General features: G+C 41.2%; 1 protein-coding gene across 1 annotated transcript in view; it reads left to right on the top strand.

Moving 5' to 3' along the window:
* The first annotated feature begins 1,725 nt into the window (after positions 1-1,725).
* Positions 1,726-24,480, top strand: part of LOC127570313 (beta-galactosidase-like) — a 66,838-nt gene continuing 44,083 nt past the window's right edge. Inside the window, 10 exon segments of the mRNA XM_052015742.1 lie at positions 1,726-2,294; positions 6,245-6,411; positions 6,964-7,114; positions 7,200-7,260; positions 9,404-9,498; positions 15,158-15,338; positions 17,193-17,251; positions 20,360-20,481; positions 20,575-20,615; positions 23,069-23,181. Coding sequence (XP_051871702.1) covers positions 2,241-2,294; positions 6,245-6,411; positions 6,964-7,114; positions 7,200-7,260; positions 9,404-9,498; positions 15,158-15,338; positions 17,193-17,251; positions 20,360-20,481; positions 20,575-20,615; positions 23,069-23,181 — 1,044 coding nt within the window. The 5' untranslated portion in view covers positions 1,726-2,240.

The raw sequence follows: 24,480 nt of genomic DNA on the forward strand, positions 1-24,480 counted from the left end.
TGGTGGAAGCAGATATGATAGCAACATTTAGGAGTCATTTAGACAGGTACATTAACAGGCAGGGAATGGAGGAATGTGCAGGCAGATGTGCAGTTTAAATTGGCATCATGGTCAGCACAAGTATTGTGGGCCGAAGGGCCTGTTCCTGTGCTGTCATATTCTATGTGCTATGAAATCCAACGGATCATAGAGTCATAGAGCAATACAGCATGGATACAGGCCCTATGAGCCAAAGAGTCTGTGCTGACCACAGTGCCCATCCATCTAGTCCCAATTTCCTGTGTTCGGCCCATATCCCTCTAAGCCCCACCCCTGCATGTACCTATCCGAGTGCTGCTTAAATAATACTATTGCACCTGCCTCAACCACTTCCTCTGGCAGCTTGTTCCATAGACTCACCACCCTCTGCATGAAAAAGTTGCCCCTCAAGTCCCTTTTAAATCTTTCCCCTCTCACCCTAAACCTATGCCTCCTAGTTTTGGACTCTCCTACCCTGGGGAAAAGACTGTTACCATCTACCTTATCTATGTTTCTCATGATGTTATAAATCTTTATAAGGTCACCTCTCACTCTACGTCCCAGCCTGGCCAATCTCTCCCTGTAACTGAGGCCCTCTAGTCCTGGCAACGTCCTTGTAAATCTCTTCTGCATTCTTTCCAGCTTAACTACGTCTTTCCTATAACAGGGTGACCAAAACTGTACACAGTACTCCAAGTGTGACCTCACCAACGACTTATACAACTGCAACATAATCTCCCAACTCCTATACTTAGTGCCCTGACTGATGAAGGCCTGTGTGCTAAATGCCTTTTTTACCACCCTGTCTACCTGTGATGCCACTTTCAATGAACTATGCACTTGCACTCCTAGGTCCCTCTGTTCCATTACAGTCCCTAGTGCCCTACCATTCATAATACAAGTCCTACGCTGGTTTGACTTTCCAAAACATATCACCCCACACTTATCTGGATTGAAATCCACTTGCCACTCCTCGGCCCACTTCCTTAACTGATCAAGATCCCCCTGTAATCTATGATAACCTTCTTCACTATCAACCACACCTCCTAATTTTGGGTCATCCGCAAATTTACTGACCAAGCCTCATGCATTTGCATCCAAATCATTAATATAAATAACGAATAACAAAGGTCCCAACACCAACTCCTGCGGAACACCACTGGTCATTGGCCTCCATTCTGAGAAACAACCTTCAGCCACCACCCTCTGCTACCTGCCTCTGAGCCAATTTTGTATCCACCTAACTAGCTCTCCCTGGATTCCATGGGACCTAATCTTCCAGACCAGCCTACTATGCAGGACCTTGTCAAAGGCCTTGCTAAAGTCCAAATAGACAACATCCACTGCCCTACCCTCATCTACCTTTTACCCTTTATCAGGCAGCATCTATTGGAGGGAAATGGACTGTTGACATTTGGGGTCCAGACCCTTCATCTGGACTGAAAGATAGGGGGAAGACTGGCTATCTCCTCTGGCTGACCTGCTGAGTTCCTCCAGCGTTTTGTGTGTTGCTCCAGATTCCAGCATCTTCAGCCTCTATCTCTATTCTATGTTCTCTGTCCATATAAATGCATTGATACTGCGTCATCTGTCTGTCATAAGCCAGGGTGTGTCAGAAACCATTTTTTATTAAGATGGACCAAATCAGATCACGGGAACTATTCACAGATCTTGGTGGCATCCATGATAGGTTTGACTGTATCTTCACAGGAATTTCTTGACAACAGCTGTATTGTCAACTCCAGACGCTGCTAATTCAAGTGGATCTCTTCATTCTGGGTGGGAAAAGGGGTTTAAATTTCAGCATAAAAAGTAGCAATTATTGCAGGTGGCGTATCTCAAGAAGAAAATTGCAGACTTTGAAGCGATGGAACATTTGAGTTTCACGAACATTTGAGTTTCACAGACATTTAACTGACGATTGTTCGCAAAGAATTCCATTTATTAATGGGAAAGGAAGTATATTTTAAACTCTACATGGATCTTCCTCTTTAACCAAAGGGGGCAATGGAGTAGAGTATACAATGCTCAGGAGTATGACGAACAGAGACACCAAACCGGGAAACCCTCCGGGATGCCAAGACTGAACTTCAGAGAGATCTGGCCACCACTTCCTCTCCCTGTCGGTGCGAATACAAACACAGCGAATCGCAGCAGAGTTGCCAAGTCATGTGACGACGATTGCCATTAGAGATCAGCTGATTAAAGAAAGGAGCAGGAGCATGGGATCGAGCGTGGGTTTTTTGCTGGCTATTACCTTCTGTTTGTACTCGTCAGTAAGTGCTTATATTATTTTATTTTGCATTCAGTATGAAATTCGAAGGCCTGTCGGAATTGGGCAGTGAAATATGTTCAAACCAGCCTAGGGAATACTTCCCTTACAAACCCTATAGGGAAGCAAGTTGCATCTATCCCACTGCAAAAGGCAATGCATTAACTATTTCTGCAGCAGGCAGTAAGTACCCTTACCCTCCGAATCACGCAGCAAGATCTATCTCTGCAGCCCCTCGTTCCCTGGTGGGTAGGAAATTCCCTCTGTGCATTAGCCCGCGTTTTTCGCTAATTCTGTGAATCAGGAAGCAAGTTACCTGAATCACTAGAGAGAGAGCTCTTCCCTCTCTCTGTGCATCTGGCTCCGGCTTCACTCGCTCTGTAAACCCGGTACCGGATTCCCTGGCTCTGTAAACCGTGCTCCGGCTTCCCTTGTTCTCCCACCACAGACACCCAATTCCCTCACTGACTCTAGTGCCCAGTTGGCTGTCCCACTGTATGCGCTAGGCATGGGGTTTGTTTTTAGTAAAAGCAGGAAATGCTTAAAATCTTCTGCTGGCAAGGTAGCGAATGTCGAAATAATTACAGGGTTTGCCTTTCTGAGTCAGGAACTTTCATCGCACCTTTGCGAAGTTTTGAGATAAAACAGATTTTGATATCCAGGCATAAAGGAATATCAGTGATGGATGGAAGGCATGAGCAAATGGGGTGATCATGCAAGGTGATAGAAGTTGGTGAAGGGGCACTTGGAAATGTAAATAGCTGTAGTGTTATTGGGGAAATCCCCAGAACAAGATTGAGTAAATGCTGCCAACGTGAATAAAATGCTGGGAATGCCTTTTATCTGAAGTAGTTGAACTTTTTGTTGCAGGTTTCCCCTCTCTTCATCAGGGTGTGAGCCTCCCTCTTTCCCTCACTCATTCTCTGTTTCAGTGGTTGTTGCTCTCATTGTGTGGCCTGCCTCACCTCTGCTGTTGAGCAATACTCCAGTATTTTCACCTATCTAGTCACTGCCCTTTCAACAATTTTCATGTGACTTCCTTCTATTTCTTCCCCAGTGTACAGCATTCACAGGTTATATCTTGTGTTCCCCCAAATTGCTGAGACCAAACACAATTAGGGTGGTTGCTTTTCTGAATACCTCTCTCTGGTTTGCGAGTATGATTCTGAATATATGTTTGGGAACTGCTCATTCTCTAATCACCAGTTCGAAAGAAAGTTCACAGACCAGAAATGTGTTTTTTCTCTTCACAAGTGTTGCCGTTTCCAGTGTTTTCTCTTTTGATGTCAGATTTTCAGTGGCTGCTTTTGTTCATTCCTACTCCTTTGCTGTCTGAAACAAAAACAGAAAGTACTGGCAACACAGAGGACCCCAACAGTAGTGTCAGCTACCTTGATGCAAAAAAAATGTTGGTGTTCCTTTTCCTTGCAGTAGATCTTAAAATCAGCCCAGGGCAAGAAAATTCTACCCTTGGAGTGTACTTTGAAACCTGTGTTTCATTAGAGTGTCATGTGGCTGTCTTTGTAGCTTTTCCCTTTGTCTGGGAGCCAGCGTAGTAGGGCAAGCATGCTTTCTGGCTATGAATTTCAAACTGTAGGAATGTCCATGGTGGAAGACCATTCCTTATTTCAGCCTTATTTTGCTTCAGGATCAATTTTAGGGGAAGGGGAGAATAGCTTGGTATAAACTTGCTCTACAGGTAAGGACTTGTGTTTGACACCGAGCAGCCTGAGCAGCAGAGAGGAGGAGCCAGCAGAGTTTAAAACTTGCTCTGCAGGTATAAAAGGGAGGCATTTTATGAGTGGCTCTGTTTGAGGTTGAAGTGCAGGGTTTGAGGTCAAACTGCTGAGGTTTTGGCTGTGAGGCTTTGGCAAAGAGGCTGAGCAGAGGTAAGAGTCAAGGTAAGTACAGGTGAGGTTGTTCAACTTTAATCTTTGTACTTAGAGCATCAGGATGGCAGTTAGGGTAGTGGTTTGCTCATCCTGCAGGATGTGGGAGATCAGGGAGACTTCCAGTGTCCCTGAGGGCTACACCTGTAGGAAGAGTGTCCAGCTGCAGCTCCGAGCTGACCATGTTAAGGAGCTGGATGCATTTAAAATCATCCAGAGTGTTGAGACCATCATAGAAAAGAGTTTCAGTGAGGAGGTCACACCCAAGGTCTAGGCTGCAGGTAGGTAAGTTAGAGGAAGTAGACAGTGTAGGATTCCCCTGCGGCCATTCCCCTAAAAAAAACAAGTATACCATTTTGGATGCTTTTTGGGGGGGCTTGATTGTTCAGGAGAAAGCAGCAGCAACTGCCCGATCCCTGACACCAGGACTGGGCTCTGAGGCTCAGCGGGGAAGGGTGAAGGCAGGGAGGATTATAGTGATAGGATACTCAATAGTTAGGGAGGCAGACAGATTCTGTGGCCGTAGCAGAATATTCTTAAGGGGGAGGGTGAACAAACATTGGGAGTCAATGGTAGGGCCCTGGGGAGGGTTATCAGAATAGAGGGATCTAGGAGTACAAATGCATACGAAAGTGGCGTCACAGGTAGATAGGGTGGTGAAGAAGGCTTTTGGCATGCTGGCCTTCATCAGTCAGGGCATTGAGTATAGAAGTTGGGATGTTATGTTGCAGTTGTACAAGACATTGGTGAGGCTGCATTTGGAATATTGTGTTCAGTTTTGGTCACCCTGCTATAGGAAAGATGCCATTAAGCTGAAAAGAATGCAGAGGAGATTTACAAGGATGTTGCCAGGACAGAATTATGGAGAGAGGTTGAGCAGGTTGGGACTTTTTTCTTTGAAGCATAGGAGAATGAGGGGTGATTTTATAGAGGTGTATAAAATCATGAGGGGCATAGATAGGGTCAATGTGCACGGTCTTTTTCCTGGGGTTGGGGAATCAAGGACTAGAGGGTGTAGGTTTGAGGCGAAGAATTACTAGGAACCTGAAGGGCAATGCAGAAGGCACAAAAGTAATGGACAGGAAAAGATTAGCTGATGCATTAACTCTGTCTGATCCAGCTGTTCCAACAAGCCTGTATATCTTCGGTGCTCCTTACCAGCTCTCTAGTCAGCAGAGGTTCCTGGGAAAGGCAAAATAAATGTAACAATAGGGTTTACTCTTTATAATCTTATCCCAGGAAGAAAAAACTATTGCAGACTAATCTCATTTTATGATTAATAGATAGGAACGTACTAGTGGAGCACATTGGAGGAGGGAGATGTGCTTTGCTCTCAAGTACAAGCCTGTTGCAGAACTTGAATTGCTGTTTCTCTGTGCCCACCAGTATTGGGGAGTATACTCTCCCTAATATTGCCTTCATTTGTCAGGACATTGAGTACAATAGTTGGAACATCATGTGACAACTGTACAAGACATTGGCGAGACCACACTTGGAGTATTGTGTGCAGTTCTGATCTAGCTATAGGAAGGATGTCATTAAGCTGGAAAAGGTGCAGAAAATAAAGGTGTTACCAGGACTGGAGGGCTTGAGTTAGAAGGAGAGACTGCATAGGCTGGGACCTTAGAAGAATAGGGGGCTGAGGGGTGACCTTCTGGAGGTTTATAGAATTATGAGGGGCGTAGATGAGGTGAATGGTTACAGCCTTTATCCCAGGTAGGGCATAGATTTAAGATGAGAAGGGAAAAATTTAAAGGGGGCCTGAGGGGCAGGTTTTATTTTACAGAGGGTGGTGGGTATGTGAAACGAGCTGCCCCAGAAAGTGGTAGAGGGGGGTACAATTACAACATTTAAAGGACATTTAGGCAGACACGTGATAGGAAAGGTTTAGGGGGCTATGGGCTAAATGCAGGCAAATGGGACTAGCTCAGGTAGGTAACTTGGTCGTCATGGACGAGTTGGGCCAAAGGGCCTATTTCGGTGCTGTATAACTCTGAATCTAATATTCAAGCTTTTTCTTAACATTACACTGCAAACAATATGATCTTGTCTCTATTAATTGCAGAGTTCATCGAGAACATTTCAGATTGATTATGACAATGACTGTTTCCTGAAGGATGGTAAACATTTCCGCTATATTTCGGGAAGCATGCACTACTCTCGTGTACCTCGATACTACTGGAAGGACCGCCTGATGAAAATGTACATGGCAGGATTGAATGCTGTTCAAACGTGAGGAAGAAAACTTTTTTTGAATATATTGGATATTCTGTGGATATTGGAATCATTATATCATTGCAGTTCATTCTCCTTTCTCCCACTTCTTCTTTCCCATCCCTTCTTACCTCAACCACCAAGGATTCATTCATTTTCTAAGCAGGTTTAAGAACCCTTAATTATCATTGTAAATATTGCATTTGTTCTTTGAGTGCAGTTCAAACAGAAAGGGTATTTCTTTCCTGTGTCTTGGTATTCTGCTGTCTGTGGCATGAGTGGTTTTTCCAAAATGTACATTTTTAACCCTTTATATTGAATTATTCTCTCTGCTGTGGGCTTCATAGCATCAGAGTTTATATGGGGTAAAATCTGAGCAACCTCAGAGCTGGTGCCTCAGTTGGGAGCTCATGTTACTGACTTCTGTTGCTATACAGAGACCAAAGAGTATTTAAAAAAAATGGAAGTTTGTGTGTAGTTGATAAATTAATGTTCTCTAGAGCTGATCTACTGCAGATGTGAGCATGAAGACAGTAGAATGACTTTTTAAAAAAAATTCTCATTATGTAGATATGTGCCATGGAATTATCATGAAATTGCACCTGGAAAATATGACTTTACTGGAGACCGAGATTTAGGAGCCTTTTTAAAGTTGGCCAATGATGTTGGCTTGTTGGTCATCCTACGAGCTGGCCCCTATATTTGTGCTGAATGGGACTTGGTGAGTGCAGTTAAATTCAATTAAGAAATCATCATTTGAATGTGGAAAGTAGTTTGCCAAACATAATGGTTTTTCACTTTTACAGGGTGGTATTCCTGCCTGGCTGTTACAGAAAGATTCAATTGTTCTCCGATCTTCAGATCCAGGTAAGATAGAAACAATGTGGTTGACCCTGAACACCCTTTATCTTTGTCAGGTTGGACATCACTCCCTTGATACTCTTCCTGCTTATTCAGTCATAAGCAGAGATTTGCCTGTCATAGCTTCTTTTCTTGCTCCTACACTTTAGTCCGTGTGTCTTCCAGTGACCTAGCCTTGTCCCCCTTCATCATCCAAACTATCAGTATCCAATTTATAATCCCTAAATCCTTCAACATGTGGACATTGAAATTTGTGCTCAATTTTCACAGTACTTCTTATTTCTCAGATTTCTACCTCTGCCATCATCCAAAACAGCTTTTATCCAAATTATGAGTGACATCCAATGTCACACAATTTTTATAGAGTATTACAGCATGGAAGCAGGGGCCTCAGCCCACAAAATCATTGAGCATCCATTTGCACAAATACCAATTTATTCTCCTCGCGTTTCCTTCAACTCCCACCACCTCCCACCACCCCCCCCCACCCCCCCCACCCCCCCCCCCACCAGATTTTACCACTCACCTACACACTAGGGGCAATTTACAGTGGACAATTAACCTACCAACTATCATGTCCTTGGGATGTGGGAGGAAACTGGAGCATCTGGGGGGCAACCCATCTGGTTATCAGGGAACATGCAAACTTCACACAGACAGCCCTATAGGTCAGAATTGAACCCAGTTCACTAGAACTGTGAGGTAGAAATCTACCAACTGAGCCACTCCAATATCTCTCTACCCAGGAGCCAATGTTGGGCACTGAACGCTGAGGTGATAGGTAAACAAGACTTAGTGTACATTAAGACCCAGATGGAAATGTTCTGGATGCATCAGGTTTACAGAGTGTAGAACAAAGGAATCTGACTAGGAACATTTAGGTTGGAGGTAACAAAAGCACAGATAAGGGTTTTGTGTGTGAATGAGCAGAAGCAGGGTGAATGATCCAGAAATGGAAGAAGGGCCTCCTATTGATAGTGCAGACGTATGATCCAAAATACATTTCAGAGTCATATATGACACCAAGGTTTTAAATGTTTTAGTACATTCTCAATCAGTTGCAAGGAAGGGCAATGTGTTTGGGGAATGGAGTTTGTTCCAAGAACTAAAGACAGTGAGCCTTATCGGTACCTAGTTGGGGGAAATTTCTGCTTATCCTGTATCAGAGGTTGGGAAGTGTTCTGACAATTTAATGACAAAAAGAATTAAGAGAATTGCTGGTCAGTTAAAACTAGTGACAGCAGAAGCCGGCCTTGAAGTTTGAGTATGTTCCACCAAGTTGAATCTCACCTTATTGCAGAGTTAATCAATTTTGTGAATGTTTCTGGATGTGGTAGCACCATTATCTGCTCATTTTGGGGTGAGATTTTCTTGTTCCCTCGTGTTATTTTTCGGTTTCAAACCTTAAATGATGTCGAGAAGAGTGCAACAGTCAAAAGTTGTCATCAGCAAGAGTTTCAACCACATCAGTTTGAAGAATGGCAGTCATTGTTCACTCACAGAAGAACTAGCCATTACAAACACTGAAGACTCAGTATCAAGGTTACTTAAAGGCCCATTCAGAGTAAACACATTCATACCCAGACTGCTGCACTGCACTTGACACACCACAGTTTACAATGCCCTCATCGAAAACCGACCCTTCCTTGCATCTTCAAATGTCTTAGTACAATCAAAACTGCCTTTCTTTTGCTGTTTATCTAGATGTACCCTAGACTGTACAAATAAAACCTTCATCTGGACCATGCCATAGTCTATGCTTATAAGAGCATTTGAATATTGCACAGAGGGTTGATATAAACAAATAGGCAGGCAAAGTTTATTTCATGATTTGGAAGGAGATGATGTACAGTCAAATCATTGTTGGCGCAGTGCAAGTAAGAAGTTGAGGTAGGCTGAGAATGAGAGATTTCAACTATTTATATAAAGAGCAAGAAAAATAGATAAACCTAGATTAAAGCAAACTTTGTGGAGATGATCAGTTGGAATCTGTTATAGACCACCGAGACTATTTGCTTAACTGCAAATAAAAAAATTGGCGATATAGTTTGAATGGGGGTGCAATTATTTTGGGGGGATCTATGCAACTGAGTATGGCATAATGGGACCAGAGATCATGTAACTATTAATCCGGTTATTCTCATTTTAGATTATCTCAAGTATGTTGACAAATGGATGAGTGTTCTCTTGCCCAGGATGAAACAATTTCTGTATCAGAATAATGGACCAATTATTGCTGTACAGGTATGGAGTGTTTTTTTTTGTTAATAAAAAATGGTGATTGAACTGGTCAACAGACTCTAAGGTGGTGAGGATAATTCTGTTTGTTGAATTAACTTTAAATCATATAGTCATAGTTATATGGCACAGAAACAGGTCCTTTGGCCCAACCAAGGTGTTTATTTAAGCTAAACCTATTTGCCTGTGTTTGGCCTATATCCCTTTAAACCTTTCCTTTCCATGTACCTGTCCTAATGATTTTTAAACATTGTAATTGTACCTGCCTGTACCACCTTCTCTGGCAGCTTGTTCCATGTATCACCACCTTCTTTGTGAAAAAGTTGTCCCTCAGATCTTCAAATCTTTTCCTTTGCACCTAAAACCTATGCTCCCTAGTTTTAGACTCCCCTGTGCTGAGAAAACAACTGTGACTATTTACCCCTATCTATGCCTCATAATTATCTATCTTCAGTGAACTTTGCTCCAGAGCAACAGTCCCAGCCTATAAGTCAAGCCCTTTAGTCCAGGCAACATCATTGTGAATCTTTTCTGCACCTTCTCTAACTTACTCACATCCTGTCTATAATGTGGTGACCAGAACTGTACCTAATACTCTGTCTGGTCTTTTACTTGGTAAAACATCTCAGTGTTTCCTATCTGACACTGAACTGCGAGAGATGCGGGGCTGTGACCAAAATCTTGCTCCAAGTGGTGGGTTTCAAGCGGATCCTTTAACAAGGAGATGGTTAGAGTGATTTCTAGAGTTAGGGACTTAAACTGCAGCAGGTTGGCAGCCCCCACTGGTACACATACAATTATGGGTTTACAGGAGACGTGAGAGATCACAGGTGCTAAAATCTGGAGCAAAAAATAAACTGCTGGAAGTGGGTTAAGCAGCATCTGTAGAGGCAAAAGGATGATCAACATCTCGGTTTGCGATCCTGCACTCTCAGTCTCGGTGCAGGCTCTTGACATGAAACGGTGACCATTCCTTTGCTTCTGCAGATGCTGCTTGACCCACTGAGTTCTTCCAGCAGTTTATTTTTTGACATAATTATGCGTTCCTCAGGCAGTAGGAATTGAAGGAGGTTTAGGATTAGAACAGTTTATAGCGATAGGGAATAGGAGGCCAACAGAGAAGCTGAATCCAAGGATTAGAATTTTAAATTTTGATTGTTGTTGACCAAGAGTGTAGGCTGGTGAGCACGGGTGATGGGCAACCAAGAACTGTGAAACATCAGAGACAAATCTTAAATAGAACTCTAGCTTGAGTAATGTCATACTGATGAATTCCAAGTGTTACATTCTCCAGAAATAATGAACATTATGTTTAAAAACAAAAGAATATTAGACGCAGGTGAAGGTCATCCAGTCCATGCCTGCTCTGCCATTCATTAAGGTCATGACTGATGTTCTACCTCCGTACCATCGTCCCCATATTCCTTAACTCCATCATTGTCCAGAAACTTATCAACCTCTGTTATGAATGAACACAGCAAATGAGTCTCCACAGCCTTCCAGGAAAGAGAATTCCAAAGGTTCAACATCTTCAGAGTAAAGAAAGTTTCTCCTCCTTTCAGTCCAAACAATCTATCCTTATGTAAAAGCCTACCGAAGTCCATTTGACCATCAACACTATCCACTCTTGCACAACTTAACAAATTCCTTTTCTGTTATGTGTGTCATTTTTCCTTATTGTTTCACCTTTCATGTTCTCACCTACTCATTCAACTTGATGGTATCTCCTCGAAGCCTCTCTACTTCCACCTCCGTACTCACAGTTCCACTCAGTATTGTCAGCAACTTGGAAATATGTAATTTTAGTTCTCAACCAAATTGTTGATATAGATTGTGGAAAAACTGGGACCCAAGCACTGAACTCTGCAGTACCCCAGTTGTCATAGCCTGTCAACAAAGAATTTATTTTTATTTTTTTTTCACTTTGCTTTCTCTCTGATGCCTAATTCTCAATCAGTCAGTATATTCCCTCAATTCCACATGCTCTAATCTTGTTAATCAAACTTTGGGACCTGAACAGACTCCTTCTGAAAACTCAAACACACCACATCCCCTGGTTTTTCCTTGTCTATTTTACTAATCGCATCTTCAAAGAACCCTAATATATTGGAGTCATAGACTGATACAGCACAGAAACAGGTCCTTCAGCCCAACAAGACCATGACAACCATCAAGCACCCACTTTACACTAATTGCATTTTGTTTTTTCCACATTTCCATCAACCCTTTTAGATTTTACTACTCATCTACACAGTAGGGACAATTTATAATGGCCAATTAACTCACCAACTGGATCATCTTTAGAATATGCATCTTTAGAATATGCATCCGTGTGGAGTTTGCATGTTCTCCCTGTGACCACAGCACCTGGAGGAAATCTGTGGTCACAGGGAGAACATGCAAACTCCACACGGATGGGACCAGAGGTCAGGATTGAGCCTGGGTCACTGGAGCTGAGAGGCAGCAGCTCTACCAGCTGTACCTTTATGCTGCCAATAAATGTGATTCTCCTTTCATAGGCCCCTCTTGGCTCTGTGTAATCCTATTATTCTTAAAATGTACAGATTCCAGCATCTTCATTACCCCTGACATCAGGCTAACAAGTTAGTGGTTCCCTGTTTTCCCTCTCCCTCCTTGCTGAACAAATGAGGTTACAATTGCTACCTTCCAAGCCACGGACAATTCCAGCGTCTATAAAACTTTGGAAGATGATGACCATAGCACTAAATCTAAAGCCACCTCTTTCAATACTCTGGGATGAAAATCATCAGGTTGCTGGGGTTTATCAACTTGCAAGGTCTCCAACTTATCTAGTACTACTTTTGACTAGTACTTAGTTCCTTTGGTTGAATGAGTTAAGAGGACTCCCCTGAATAAAAGTAGCAAAAAGATTACTCAGATATGTGAAAGATGAGCTGAGTCAGAGTTTTGTGTCATTATACTCTGACCCAGAATGCACTGTATTTTGAGGAGACATTACTGTGGATATGATCTCTAGAAGTGAGTTATGAAGAGAAATTTGAATGGAAGCAGAACTTGTGTAGTGCTAATGTGCAGATTTCTCACTGTTAACTGTTTGGAAATCAATAAAATGGCAGATGGTGATGATTAAGTTTAAAAGAAAACAAACAAAAGATCTGTTATTAAGAGGTTTCTCAATGTGAGGGAGATGTACCAAGAGAAAAAAGGCTTGGAGAGTCCCCGAGAGGATGCTGAAAGACTGAATATTTCACTCTATTTGAATGAAAGGAGATAACCTATGGGATATCAACACTGGAAGATTGCAGGCTCCAAGCTGAATGAAGCTGCAGAAACCAGATGTTGTAGATGTCAACTGCTTTGAGAATGTGGAGTTGGTGGGAATTACGTGAAGAGGGAATCAAAGTTGACCAGATTGGACCTTGGATCTGAGGTGGAGTCTACGATCAAGGGAAAAGTGAACGTTGAAGAGGTTAAGCCTGAAAGGAGCCAAAATGTAGAGAAGAGTTCAGTCAGCAGTGGGTGTGATGGGGTTGGAGTTAGGCAGAGATAAAACTAATAGGGTGTATAGGGGGAATGTGGAAAGGAGACTTAATCAATTAAGAATGAGGACTAGTGATTTGTTGGGTTGGGATGTGTAGGGGAAGAATGTTTTCACGAAGAAGTAAATGTGATGATAGGAATAGAAGGGTGGCTGGAGAGAGGGGCCCCTTAAGAGACCAAGACAAAGGAAAAAGAAGATAAAAGTAATACATTACTAGTTATGGTCATTTCCAAAGTATTCCCAAGTCAAACTTTTTATGTAAAATCAGACCTGGGGTTGTCCATTGATGCTCTGTTCTTAACTGTTAAAACCATGTCCAGGCAATAAACCTGTTTACTCCTGGTCACGTTGTGCCTTTCTCAGCCTCCAGTTCCCCTAAAACATTTGGATCCATATTCCACATGACCTCCTGCTCTGATCATGTAGTACTCAATTCCATGGTCCCTTAAAACAACTGTATCCACATTTAAAATATATCCTCCCATACATTTTGCACAGTTCAGCACCTTGTAGTCTTTGTGGTCTACAAGGGATTTCAGAAGTTAATGTTTTTCCCTTTTTTTTTGTCTGACAGCAATCATTAACAATAGACCATGTTTGTTCTAATACAGGCTTAGATATTTTTCTTGCTTTTATATAAAAGATTTAACATTAAAACTGCCATTTCACTTATCTTTTACACATGTGAGCATTGTCAAACTTGTGTGTACTCTTTGGTCTCATTTAGCAATGATCTATGTTTGTGATGCCATTAATCCTTGGAGAGAGCTCCAGATCAACACTTTTTTTCTCAATGCAGCTAATTTTGCTTTTTGGTAAGGTATGTGTAACTTCCACTCTCAACAGTCCTGATGCTTCACCATTTTCCAAGCTTTACCAATTTCCAAGTCGGCTCTTTTGGCAACCTGCCTCTTTGAAAATGCCAATCACATGGTCGTACTGTACACAGTCTTCCTTCAGATTAGGAAATGACCCTTTGCCTGCTGCCCTGTTGGTTTATAGTCCTTGCTCTCTGCACAGTTCATGTGCTAGGTTAAGCATTGACTTACATTTTGGCCCTGGTGAAGGCAGTGTTATTTGCCCACTTCCCTCCCTGCCTCACCCCCACCCCCCTACCAGAGACCTTGTCTGAATCTTAATTCCCACAAATGGATTTTTGTCAAAAATTACATTGCCGTTAATCTAGCCAAATCTGGCTTTTGTGAAGGTAGGACAAGAGATCTCACTTAAAAGTTATAATGAGACAGCTATCATCTTAATAAACATTCTTTTATTAATCACAGGTATTTGTCTTTCTCAGGCCCAAAACCTAGCAGCTGAGAGCAGGTGAGAACTGCTGTATCAATGAGATGAGTGTAGTTACTTGGTGCAAGATTGGGACACCATTAAGTCTTGGCTGATAAATGTCAAATGATGTTCGTGTCAAACAATGACCATGTCCAGCAGGGGGCATTCAGACACCTCCCTTTGACACTGTTATCGTTGGAGGCCATTGTTGACCTAGAAATTAATTCAACCAAGTGAAAGTCCAAAAAATTGGATGTGGGAAATCTAAAACAAAAAATAGAAAATGCTCAGCAGGTCAGGCCACTTGAGTGGGAAGAGAAACAGTCAGTGTTTCTAGTTGGAGACCCTTTGAAGAATTTAACTTGACCTGCTATCTAGATACTGCAATTATGACATATTAAAGGCTAGGTATTCTGAAGCAACTAACTTTTTGGCCTGTCACTTCTACTGCATTGAAGAATAAGGGCTGCAGGTCCTCTCCAAGTTGTACACCACCCTGACTGGAAATACAAAATAAAAACCAAAAATGCTGGAAACACTCAGCAGGTCAGGCAGCATCTGTGGAAAGAGAAATGGTTAGCGTCTCGGGTCTGGAACTGATGAAGGCTCCCAGACCTGAAATATTAACTGATTCTCTTTCAACAGATGCTGCCTCGCCTGCTCAGTGGTCCTGAAACAGCACTCAAGGGTACTTTCAACATAGAGACTACCAGTTTAGGAGTGAGCAAAGAATGTTAGACTTGCCATCAACATTCATCTCCCATGAGTGAATTTAAAAAAAAAAGTGTTGTGCAAAGGATGGAATTTTTCTACATAGCAATAAAATTGTCAGTAAGAACTGTTGTGCTGTTTCAGGTGGAGAATGAATATGGCACCTACTTTGCCTGCGACCATGATTATATACGACACTTATTAAAGCTCTTTCGGTACTACCTGGGAAACGAGATTATTCTGTTTACAACGGATGCCGCAAGCATACCAAACCTCAAGTGTGGCTCTTTGCAAGGGATGTATGCAACTGTAGATTTTGGTGCAGGTACTTTAAGAATTTTTTTTGGAAGAACTGAAGTCTTTTGAGTGTTAGGGCAGAGAATTCCATTGTGAATTTTGTTGCTCTCATGTTCTGTATTAATTTACCTTTGTTCCATTATATCGATCTCTCACATCGCTTTCAGGATATTTCAACAGACTTTACAATCCATGAGGTCCTTTTATCAGCATTAACATGGAGAAAAGAAAAGGATTACAACTGATCCAAAAATGTTTGGAACTGAGAGAGAGTCAGTACCATCCCTGTTCTGCTCATGCAAGGGCTGCCTATAGCTTTTGGGGGCTTAGAAGTCACATTGGCACAAAGTTGCAGCAGAGTTCATGGGAGGGGAAGATCTCTGATTTGAAGGAGACCCAGAAAATGGCATTCAATTGCCCATTTGCTCAGTAGAGAGACCACAAAAAAAGCTGCCCAATAAATTAAGTGGTACTTGTCAGAAATCAGTCCTGACACAGCAAGCAGCCCAGAAAAAGGGATTTGGTTCTGAGGCTTGATGACATTGGTTTTCTTTGTATGCTCCGATTTCATCCCAATGACCAGCTGGTGAATTAATTGGTTATTGCAAATTGTTTCCAGTGCAGGTTAATGGCAAAAGGAGTCAAAGGGGAGTTGATGGGCATGTGAGAGAGAATAAGTTGCTGCAGAGGTACAGGAAAATAAGAAAAGAGGGAATGGATCTAATAGATTTGCTCCCCTGGAACCAGCATGAACCCGATATGCCAAATGGCCTCATTCCATGTCATTATAAGTATAAGTTCTGCTTTATTGTATGGTTTGGGCAGGAACCTGCCCCGTGCTGTAGAAACACTTGACAATAACCTTTACAACCAATTGTCAATTACTGAAGTAATACTAGTAGATTATGTGAGTGATCATGTATAACAAGCAAATCAACTTTGCATTTTTGCATCTGCTGTAACTGGTGTAAGTTATAGTTGTAAAATATTGAGCTGTATGTAGTCATCATACATCAAGGCATTGAAATTTGATTTTGTAGTGCTCTTTATTTATGAGCTATTTGAATGAAAATGGACTTTTCCCTAGTGAATTACGATAATGACCATTTCCAGGTTATTTGCTGTCACTCCAGAAGTTTGAGCTAGGTTCCCGTGTGAGTCATAGTTGCACATCTTGCACTATTTCCACATTGATCACATTTTCCACATGTGGTACCCTCACAACACTATGTTTTGAACATGGCTGGCCAGATTAATCCATATTGTCAGACACTCCCAGGACACTAGACTTTAATAACTCCATTTAGGATTAGGGCAATATTAATGTAAATCCTACTACTTAACTTCTGTCCTACAGGCCTACCCAAAATGGTGCAGAAATGATCTCCCATCTGATCATTGTCTTTGCCGATCCCCAAGCTCTCTCCGCTCTGCTTCTCCCTCCACCCCAACCCTCACAAGGCCAGGTGAGCTACCCCCAACCCCAATGATGTGCTCCCTTTGAGCCTCTGAATATTTGCACACTCCCTCCAAGCCCTGATCGGATCTTTTGATATTTGACAGTCACTCCCCCATCTTAAGACACCATCCAACTCTTCACCGCATCCTCTCCAACTCCCACCCCACTACCCCCACAGCCGATCCCCACCCTTTCAGACCCATCCCTAGTCCTGGAGGAAGTATTTTGCTTTATGGGCTCTGCAATGTGGAAGGGAAAACATGTCATTTACTGGTGCCCGAGTCCTTGGCAGTTTGAGTAAGGGGCCTGTAACCAAAATGGCCGTTGGCACACCCCATAGCTGCCATATGACATGGTACTTATGAGAGTCCAGGCCCATGTCTTTTCAGCCTCACTTTGTGCAATGCTTTGTTCTCCCAACAGGTGGAAATGTAACTAACCACTTTCGTGCTCAAAGGCATGCAGAACCCCATGGGCCACTGGTAAGTTTCAACTGACTAATGAGCATGCCTTCAGCAAGTCAGAAAATACATGACAGATAGGTAGTATGACTCCTTTCTTTGTCTTAATTCGCTTGAGTCCAGTAATTACAGATGCAGTCAAATTGAGAACTAAACCTGACATTTCAAGCTTCATCTTTCAGTGAATAAAGCTTAGGTCAGTTGACACAATAGAATTAGTAATAAGAGAGATAGCAAGAACTACGTCCGTTACGTTTATGAAAAGTAACAATGGATTTGCCCAATATTTTACCAAATTTAGCAATATTTTGCCCTCCATTGACTGTACAAATAACCTGCTCCAGCTGGTTATCTAGGTTGGTTCTTGGTCCTTTGGGAATGACTGACTGACTGAATCAACACCTTCCTTCTATTTGCAGCCTCTTTCAAATGCTTCTTCTTATGACTGATTTCTTTGACATCCACTTGTATTTCAGTTGCTACCACTACACTGCTGGGTATCCCTACAGCCTTGGAACTTTCTATATACTACACTTTTTGCTCCATTTAGGAAACTTGGTACCTTTCTTCAGTTGCTACATTAGAATTTTTGGACCAATTGCACAGTTACACAATTTACCTTTAAATTTATCAGTTACAGAAAAAGCTGCTTAATTGCCACATGGACAAAACAAGAGGGGCCATCTTTGGTTATGTTGACTTCTATCCCCACAAACACTGAAAAGTCCATTGATACTTTAAAAGGAAATGTTCTCAGTTATTGACACATAACGGGTAGATTGATGAAGACAAAAGAGATTGCAGATGCTGGAACCTGGAGCAAAAAATAATTTGCTGCAGGATCTCAGTGGATCAGGCAGCATCTGTGGAGGTAGAGGGATGGTTGACGTTACAGGTCAAGACCCTCCATCGAGATGTTGATCGTCCCTCTTCCTTCACAGGTGTTGACTGACCCACTGAGTTGCTCCAGCAATTTGTTTTTTGCAGATTAGATTGATGATACTGGTGCCTATATTTCTGAGCCTATTGATGAATGGACAATTATTCAGTTAGATATGTTGATATGAGCATATCCAAGGATCCACGCCATTGCTCAAGACTTGGGACACATCTGCTACATTTCTCCCACCAATAACTTGGCACAAGGTCGAGTGCTCAAAGTCTAATTTGGTGAATCTGATGCCGTTCATCTTAGTAAAACCACATTTTGATATTAAATATCTAACCTCACAAAGGGTTTACCCAAGACCAAAGGCACATTGTGTGGCAAAAACAAATTCATCTTCAAAAGAATTTGAGGTGCTGTTTCAGAAGTTGATGTATTTTACCAGAGATGTATCAATGTTTCTTCATCGTTGTTGGTGCAAAGTATTTTATGAATGATTTCATTTATATCCTTGCCTTCACCACCAAAGTGATGAACAGCTACTGTTTCAACGTAAAGTTTTGTGGAATTCTTTGTGCCAAGGTTAAACTCTGATCCCTTCCTGCTCTAACAGCCCTGCCTTGACTAACTCATTCAGTTACCCATGTATTATTCCTATCAGTAACACTCATCTGACTTAATTTGATCCAGTACCCTAATATGCACTGCTAAATCCTTATGGAAATGCAGCCATCCTCGCCACCATACTCGTTCTTTACTCAATTGATTTAGTCAGATGATGGAAGCAATATTTTGTTTATTGAAACCATGCTGGAAGTCCGTAATAGTCACCAAACCTTCCAATGATGGTAAATTGTTTCATTTAAAACAGTTTATATACATTAAACACCAAGCTCACACTTGCAGAGATCAAATTCTGTACCCTATCTTTAAACTTCCTCAATTCTTGTGTTTCAGCCAGACCTTGGTGAGCTATTTAGCACACGAATCAATATTTGAAGTACAGCACCTTACATTGTAGCACTTTGATGTCAGTGGTAATTTGCACTGCAAGATGCTCAGCTTTTATTCTTAAACACTAGCTCAGTCCAAATATAGCTGTTGCTACTCTGAAACTATATTGCCATCACAAATATCCACTAACGCTCACATTGTCTTCAGGAGAGAAACTTGCAGCAGCACACACATTGAGCTCATTAGTCATATCTTTACAAAACCTGATAAATCCCTTGGGATCAAATTCATGTTTACTGGCTTACTGATATCTTGTATAAAGAAATAAATCTTTGCTGTTATTGTTGAGATGTGTTTTTTGAGTTCTCCTTTTCTAATGATTTTACTTAGTATGCATTATATTCACTGTCAATTATTTCTTCTATAACTTTAATTATTTTTTGTTTGCTGAATTTTCCTATACAGTTTCCAGTTCAGCCATTTAAACATTGCTTTAGAATGAGCTCTCCCCTTTTCATCTTAGGTATTGACAAGACTTCTTTGTCCGTCAACATAGATTTAAATAAGACTTCAATTTTTCTATTTTCAGTTTTCTTTCTCAACTTCATTACTCTAGCTTTCATGAATGAGAGAACATTTTAGCGGAAGTTTTTTTTCCTCTCTTGTATGCCTGGAAATTCTAGTGCATTCCTTTGGGTGTGGAATGGTGTTGATGTGCGCCTGCAGAAAACCTCATTTGTAAATCTTTAAATTCTCTCAGAAATGCTTTTTGAAATGTTTCAATTGAGCATTTTTGGTAATAGCTCCTAGCTAGCAAAATACTTCATATGAAATTTAAAAATATTTTAACACATGATGTATTTCTCTTATTTGTTTTATTATGAAGGATTTTATTAGTGGATAAGGAAGACTTTCCTCTGGAGAGCAACAGGCAAGCTTCATCAATTTAAAATTGTTACTTTGAGACTGAAGAGACAGGATGAAAGAAGTCCTTTTATATGGAGAGTTATTGGAGTGTGAATTACTTTGTCAAAGGAAGTGATTAGTGTAGAGACAGTTGCCTCTTTTTAAGGAAAAATTGGATAAGCATGTGACCAAGTGAGGATCCAGGTCTGTGGAGAGCATGAAGTTGATTGCCACACTGTTCCCTTATGATGCTAACATCCACGGATCTGTTGAATGATAGGATGTAATACACTCTGATTTAATTGATGTGATTTTAACAACACCCTGAAAAACTGTTCCATCTGCTAAATAATATTAACTAAATTTTATTAATTTTTCTTTAGGTAAATTCTGAGTTTTATACTGGATGGTTGGATCACTGGGGTCAGAAACATTCTATGGTTAGGAAGGAGATTATTGCTCAATCACTGGATGAAATTCTTGCCTTTGGAGCTAATGTTAACATGTAGGTATTATCTTTGCATTTTCTAATGTGTTTCAGATGTTCAAAAACTAAATGGTGCAAATGTTTTAAATCTATTGTTTATTTTGTCTCTAGGTACATGTTTGAAGGCGGAACAAATTTTGCCTATTGGAATGGTGAGAGTCTAACACTCATTTTATCTTTTGCTCATTACTGGGGACAGTGAGCTCCTGATTATTGGGATCAGTGAGAGTCCAAAGGTAACTGCTTCTGTGCCAGTCCCCTCAAGAGGTCTCTCCTGCTGTAACTTCAGTAAAAGTTTCACAGAAAGGAAGGGAAGAAACCAAAGTGGGAGATTTGAAGCAACCTGTCAGTATTTTGGGGATCAATCTCACTGTCAACAGACATCTGATTAATGCTCAGTGGCTTTTCACCTAGGGTAGGTGCAGTATTTTTCTGCTTGAGCACTTTGTCAGTAGTATGGTGAAAGATGTTTAGATACCCCCTTCTCTTTCCTCCTCCCTTCCTTTTCCACTCCCCTCCCCACCCCCCCGCCCCCCCCACCACCACCACCATAGAAAGGCTTACCTGTCCTTTGACGAAATTGGTAAATTTTGTGGAACATTAGGTGATAAAGTCCCAACTTAATTTTGCTACCCACTCACTTTCCAACTGCGAATGCCTTGCAGCTTCTGGCTGAATGACTATTTTCCCCCAAGTATAGGCTGAACCACTTTATAAACTCAACACTACATTTTTGCCTGTTTGATTGAGGAGTTTATCATAAGTGCTAATGTTTAACTATATCCTAGTCTGTTAATATTGGCTGGATTAATCCATTGAAGCAGAATTGTGCCTTCGATAGAGTTGATGTTGTCTATTGTTCTACTTGATGTTAATCTATGAAATGACTATATAATACTATCCAAACTGCTGCTGCTTGATTAATTCAACCAATGATTTCTTACCTGATTCCTGTGTCCCATGATTGCTTAAGAGTCAAGTTATTGTTGTTTTTGTTCAATTTTCATACTTTAGGTATTTTGGTTGCACTTGACTCTTGCTGCCTGATTGGAAGGGGACAATTAGAATCCTCCTTTTTAAGAAAGGAGGGAGAGAGAAACAGAAAACTATAGATCAGTTAACCTATCGTCATTAGCAGGGAAAATGCTGGGAATCTATTGTATAGGACTCTTTGAAAGTATTAACAGGATTGCACAGGGTCAGTATAGATTTGTGAAAGAGAAATCATGTTTGACAAATCAGTTTTATTTTTTTTTGAGGTTTTAGCTAGTAGAACATATAAAGGCAAACCAGTGTGGTGGATTTGGACTTTCAGAAGGCCTTGAAGGTGCCCTATGGGAGATTATTAAACAAAATTAGTGCATGTAGTATTGGGACAGAACCCAAGGAATAGGAATAAATGTGAATAAATGAATATTTGGGTTGGAATGCAGTGATAGTGAGGTGCTACAGGGATTGGTGCTGGGACCCCAGTTGTTTGCAGTCTATGTCAATGATTTGAATGAAGGGATCAAGTGAGATGTGTTCAAGTTTGCTGATGACAGTAAGCTGGGTGGCTGTATGGGTTATGAGGAAGATGAAAGAGACTTCAGGGAGAGATAGATTAAATGAATGGGAAGTACAGGGAGATGGAAAATATAATGAAAAGGGAGAAGGTTTTCTTGACTTAAGAACAATGATCTCATTAAAGCATTCACATTTCTTACAGGGCCTGATAAGACAGATATGGGAATGGTGTTTCTTCAGAGTTGGGATGTCTGGAACTGGAGGATATTGTCACAAAATCAGACAGAGATGAGAAGTAGTTTGTTCACCCAGAAAGTAGTAAATCGTTGAAATTCTCTGCCCAAGAGGGATATGGAGGCACATTTGCTGAAAATCTCAAAGACAGAAATTGATAGGTTTTTGGATATTAAAGGCATTGTTATGGTCTCAGTGCAGGAAAGTGGTCATGACGTAAAAGATGAATCATAATCTTATTAATGGCAGAGCAGGCGCTATTACATTGTCTTCTTGCTTGTCCCATGGAGAACAGTGAAATGTGGTGTAAGGATTCATGCTGATTAACAGCCTCATTGGCTGTGTCAACATCTCTTATGGCTCTGTCACACATGGAACATGAGAACACTCCCCACACTGTTGTAAGTACCATGGCAGCGGCCAAACTTGTAGTTCGCTGTAGTGGAAAGATTGGTTCTGCAACCTACGTGAAGATGGTGATCATTTGTGCTAAGTGGATCTAAGTTTTCCTTTTTGGTTTTAACCTGATCATGAATGGCCAAATGACTGCTTTGTCTGCTAAATCAGTCAATCACCTTATTTCTGTCCAGTGAGCAATGAAATAATAAGAAATGTTTTAAATTTATGAAAACCTTTAATTAAATCTTAATGTTTTTAAATAATTAGATGTCATTCAGATCCCTTCTAGATTTATTTTTGAGCTGCATATTCTACAGTAGCCTTTCTCTCTCATTAAACACTGTGGTACTGCCCAGACACTGCCCTGGCCTTGTGCTTTGTTTTATCCGTAAATACGTTGTGTCTTTTGACTGAGTTACTGTAATTCTGAAGAGACTGTGGAACTTGTTTTTGTTCATTGCTGTAGGAGCAAACTCTCCATATCAGCCACAGCCAACAAGCTATGATTATGATGCCCCCCTGTCAGAAGCAGGAGACCCAACAGAAAAATACTTCGCCATTAGGCAAGTTATTGGCAAGGTAAGTAGGACACACAGGTATTTCCAACAAGATTGTGCGTTATGGTCTCTGACATCTAGGACTACACTCTTGCATTATTGGTTTATAGGTACTCGAACAGTATATAGTTGTGGATCAGGGTTGCTTTGCAGATAGCCATATTGACAATTTGTTTATTTTCCTTGTATGAAAACTTTGTCACACTTCTTCCATTAAGCTCTGTAATTGTTATGCAGTGAGCTGCAGCCTACTTTTACCATATTTCTAAATTGAATTTTTTGAATAAAAGATGAAAAAACTGAGTAGTTCTCTGGGCATTTGGTGAACATAACCAAAATTGCTGCTACAGTTTTGTTTGTAATTTAACAATGTATGGGTGTGGAGCTCAAATATTCCACAGCATTATTACCCTGAAGAAAGTTGGAATTCAGTCCATAATGTTCCTGATAAAGATTGTTTCAGCCTAATTCGGCTCTTAGTCCAGAGCAATGGAGATCATGGCACAGCCAGTGCCCTTCCAGGAACCTCTTAAACATAGTGAGGATTTCTCCCTTCTCTATTCTTTCAGAGACAGAGAAATCTGGGCCCCATCCACTGGATGAAAAAGAATTCCTCAACTCCCACCAGTAAATACACCCACCTATTATGTTAAATCTATGACCTTTCTTCTATTCAACCTATTCAGGGCTCTCATCATTTTGCGGATTTTGCTTTAAGTATTTCCAAAGCTGCCTCTGTTCTTAAAGCCAGCCCTCATTTAGCTAAACTTTCCTCTTAAATTAACATCTCCAATCTTGGCAGTGTTGTCTCATATCTCCAGAGACCGGGTTTAATCCTGACCTCGGGTCCTGCCTGTGGAGAGTCTGTATGTTCTCTTCTTGACCACGTGGGTTTTCTCCCAGTGCTCTGGTTTCCTCCAACATCCCAAAGATGTGCTGGCAGGTTAGTTGATAACTGTAAATCACTCCCAGTGTAGGTTAACAGAAAAAGAATCAAAGAGGAGATGATGGGCATCTGTGAGAGAGATTAAGGTAAAAGGAAAGGGGAATGGGACTAATGGATTCCGCTCCTACGAGCCAATATATTTAACTGATGGGCTAAGTGGCCTCCTTCTGCATCATTATAAGTTTAAGGTATCCTCATAAATTTCCAGTGCTTCCTATGATATGGTGACTGGACAATATGCACTACTCTAGTTGTTGTACAACCAGAGTTTATACAGTTAGAGGCAATTTTACAACTTTTACGTCTGGTGCCCATATTTTCGGATTGATTCCATTTGCCACTTTCTGCCCACCTGACTAGTCGTTTGATACCTCC

The sequence above is a fragment of the Pristis pectinata genome, chromosome 5, assembly GCF_009764475.1.
Source record: "Pristis pectinata isolate sPriPec2 chromosome 5, sPriPec2.1.pri, whole genome shotgun sequence".
Classification (NCBI taxonomy): domain Eukaryota; kingdom Metazoa; phylum Chordata; class Chondrichthyes; order Rhinopristiformes; family Pristidae; genus Pristis; species Pristis pectinata.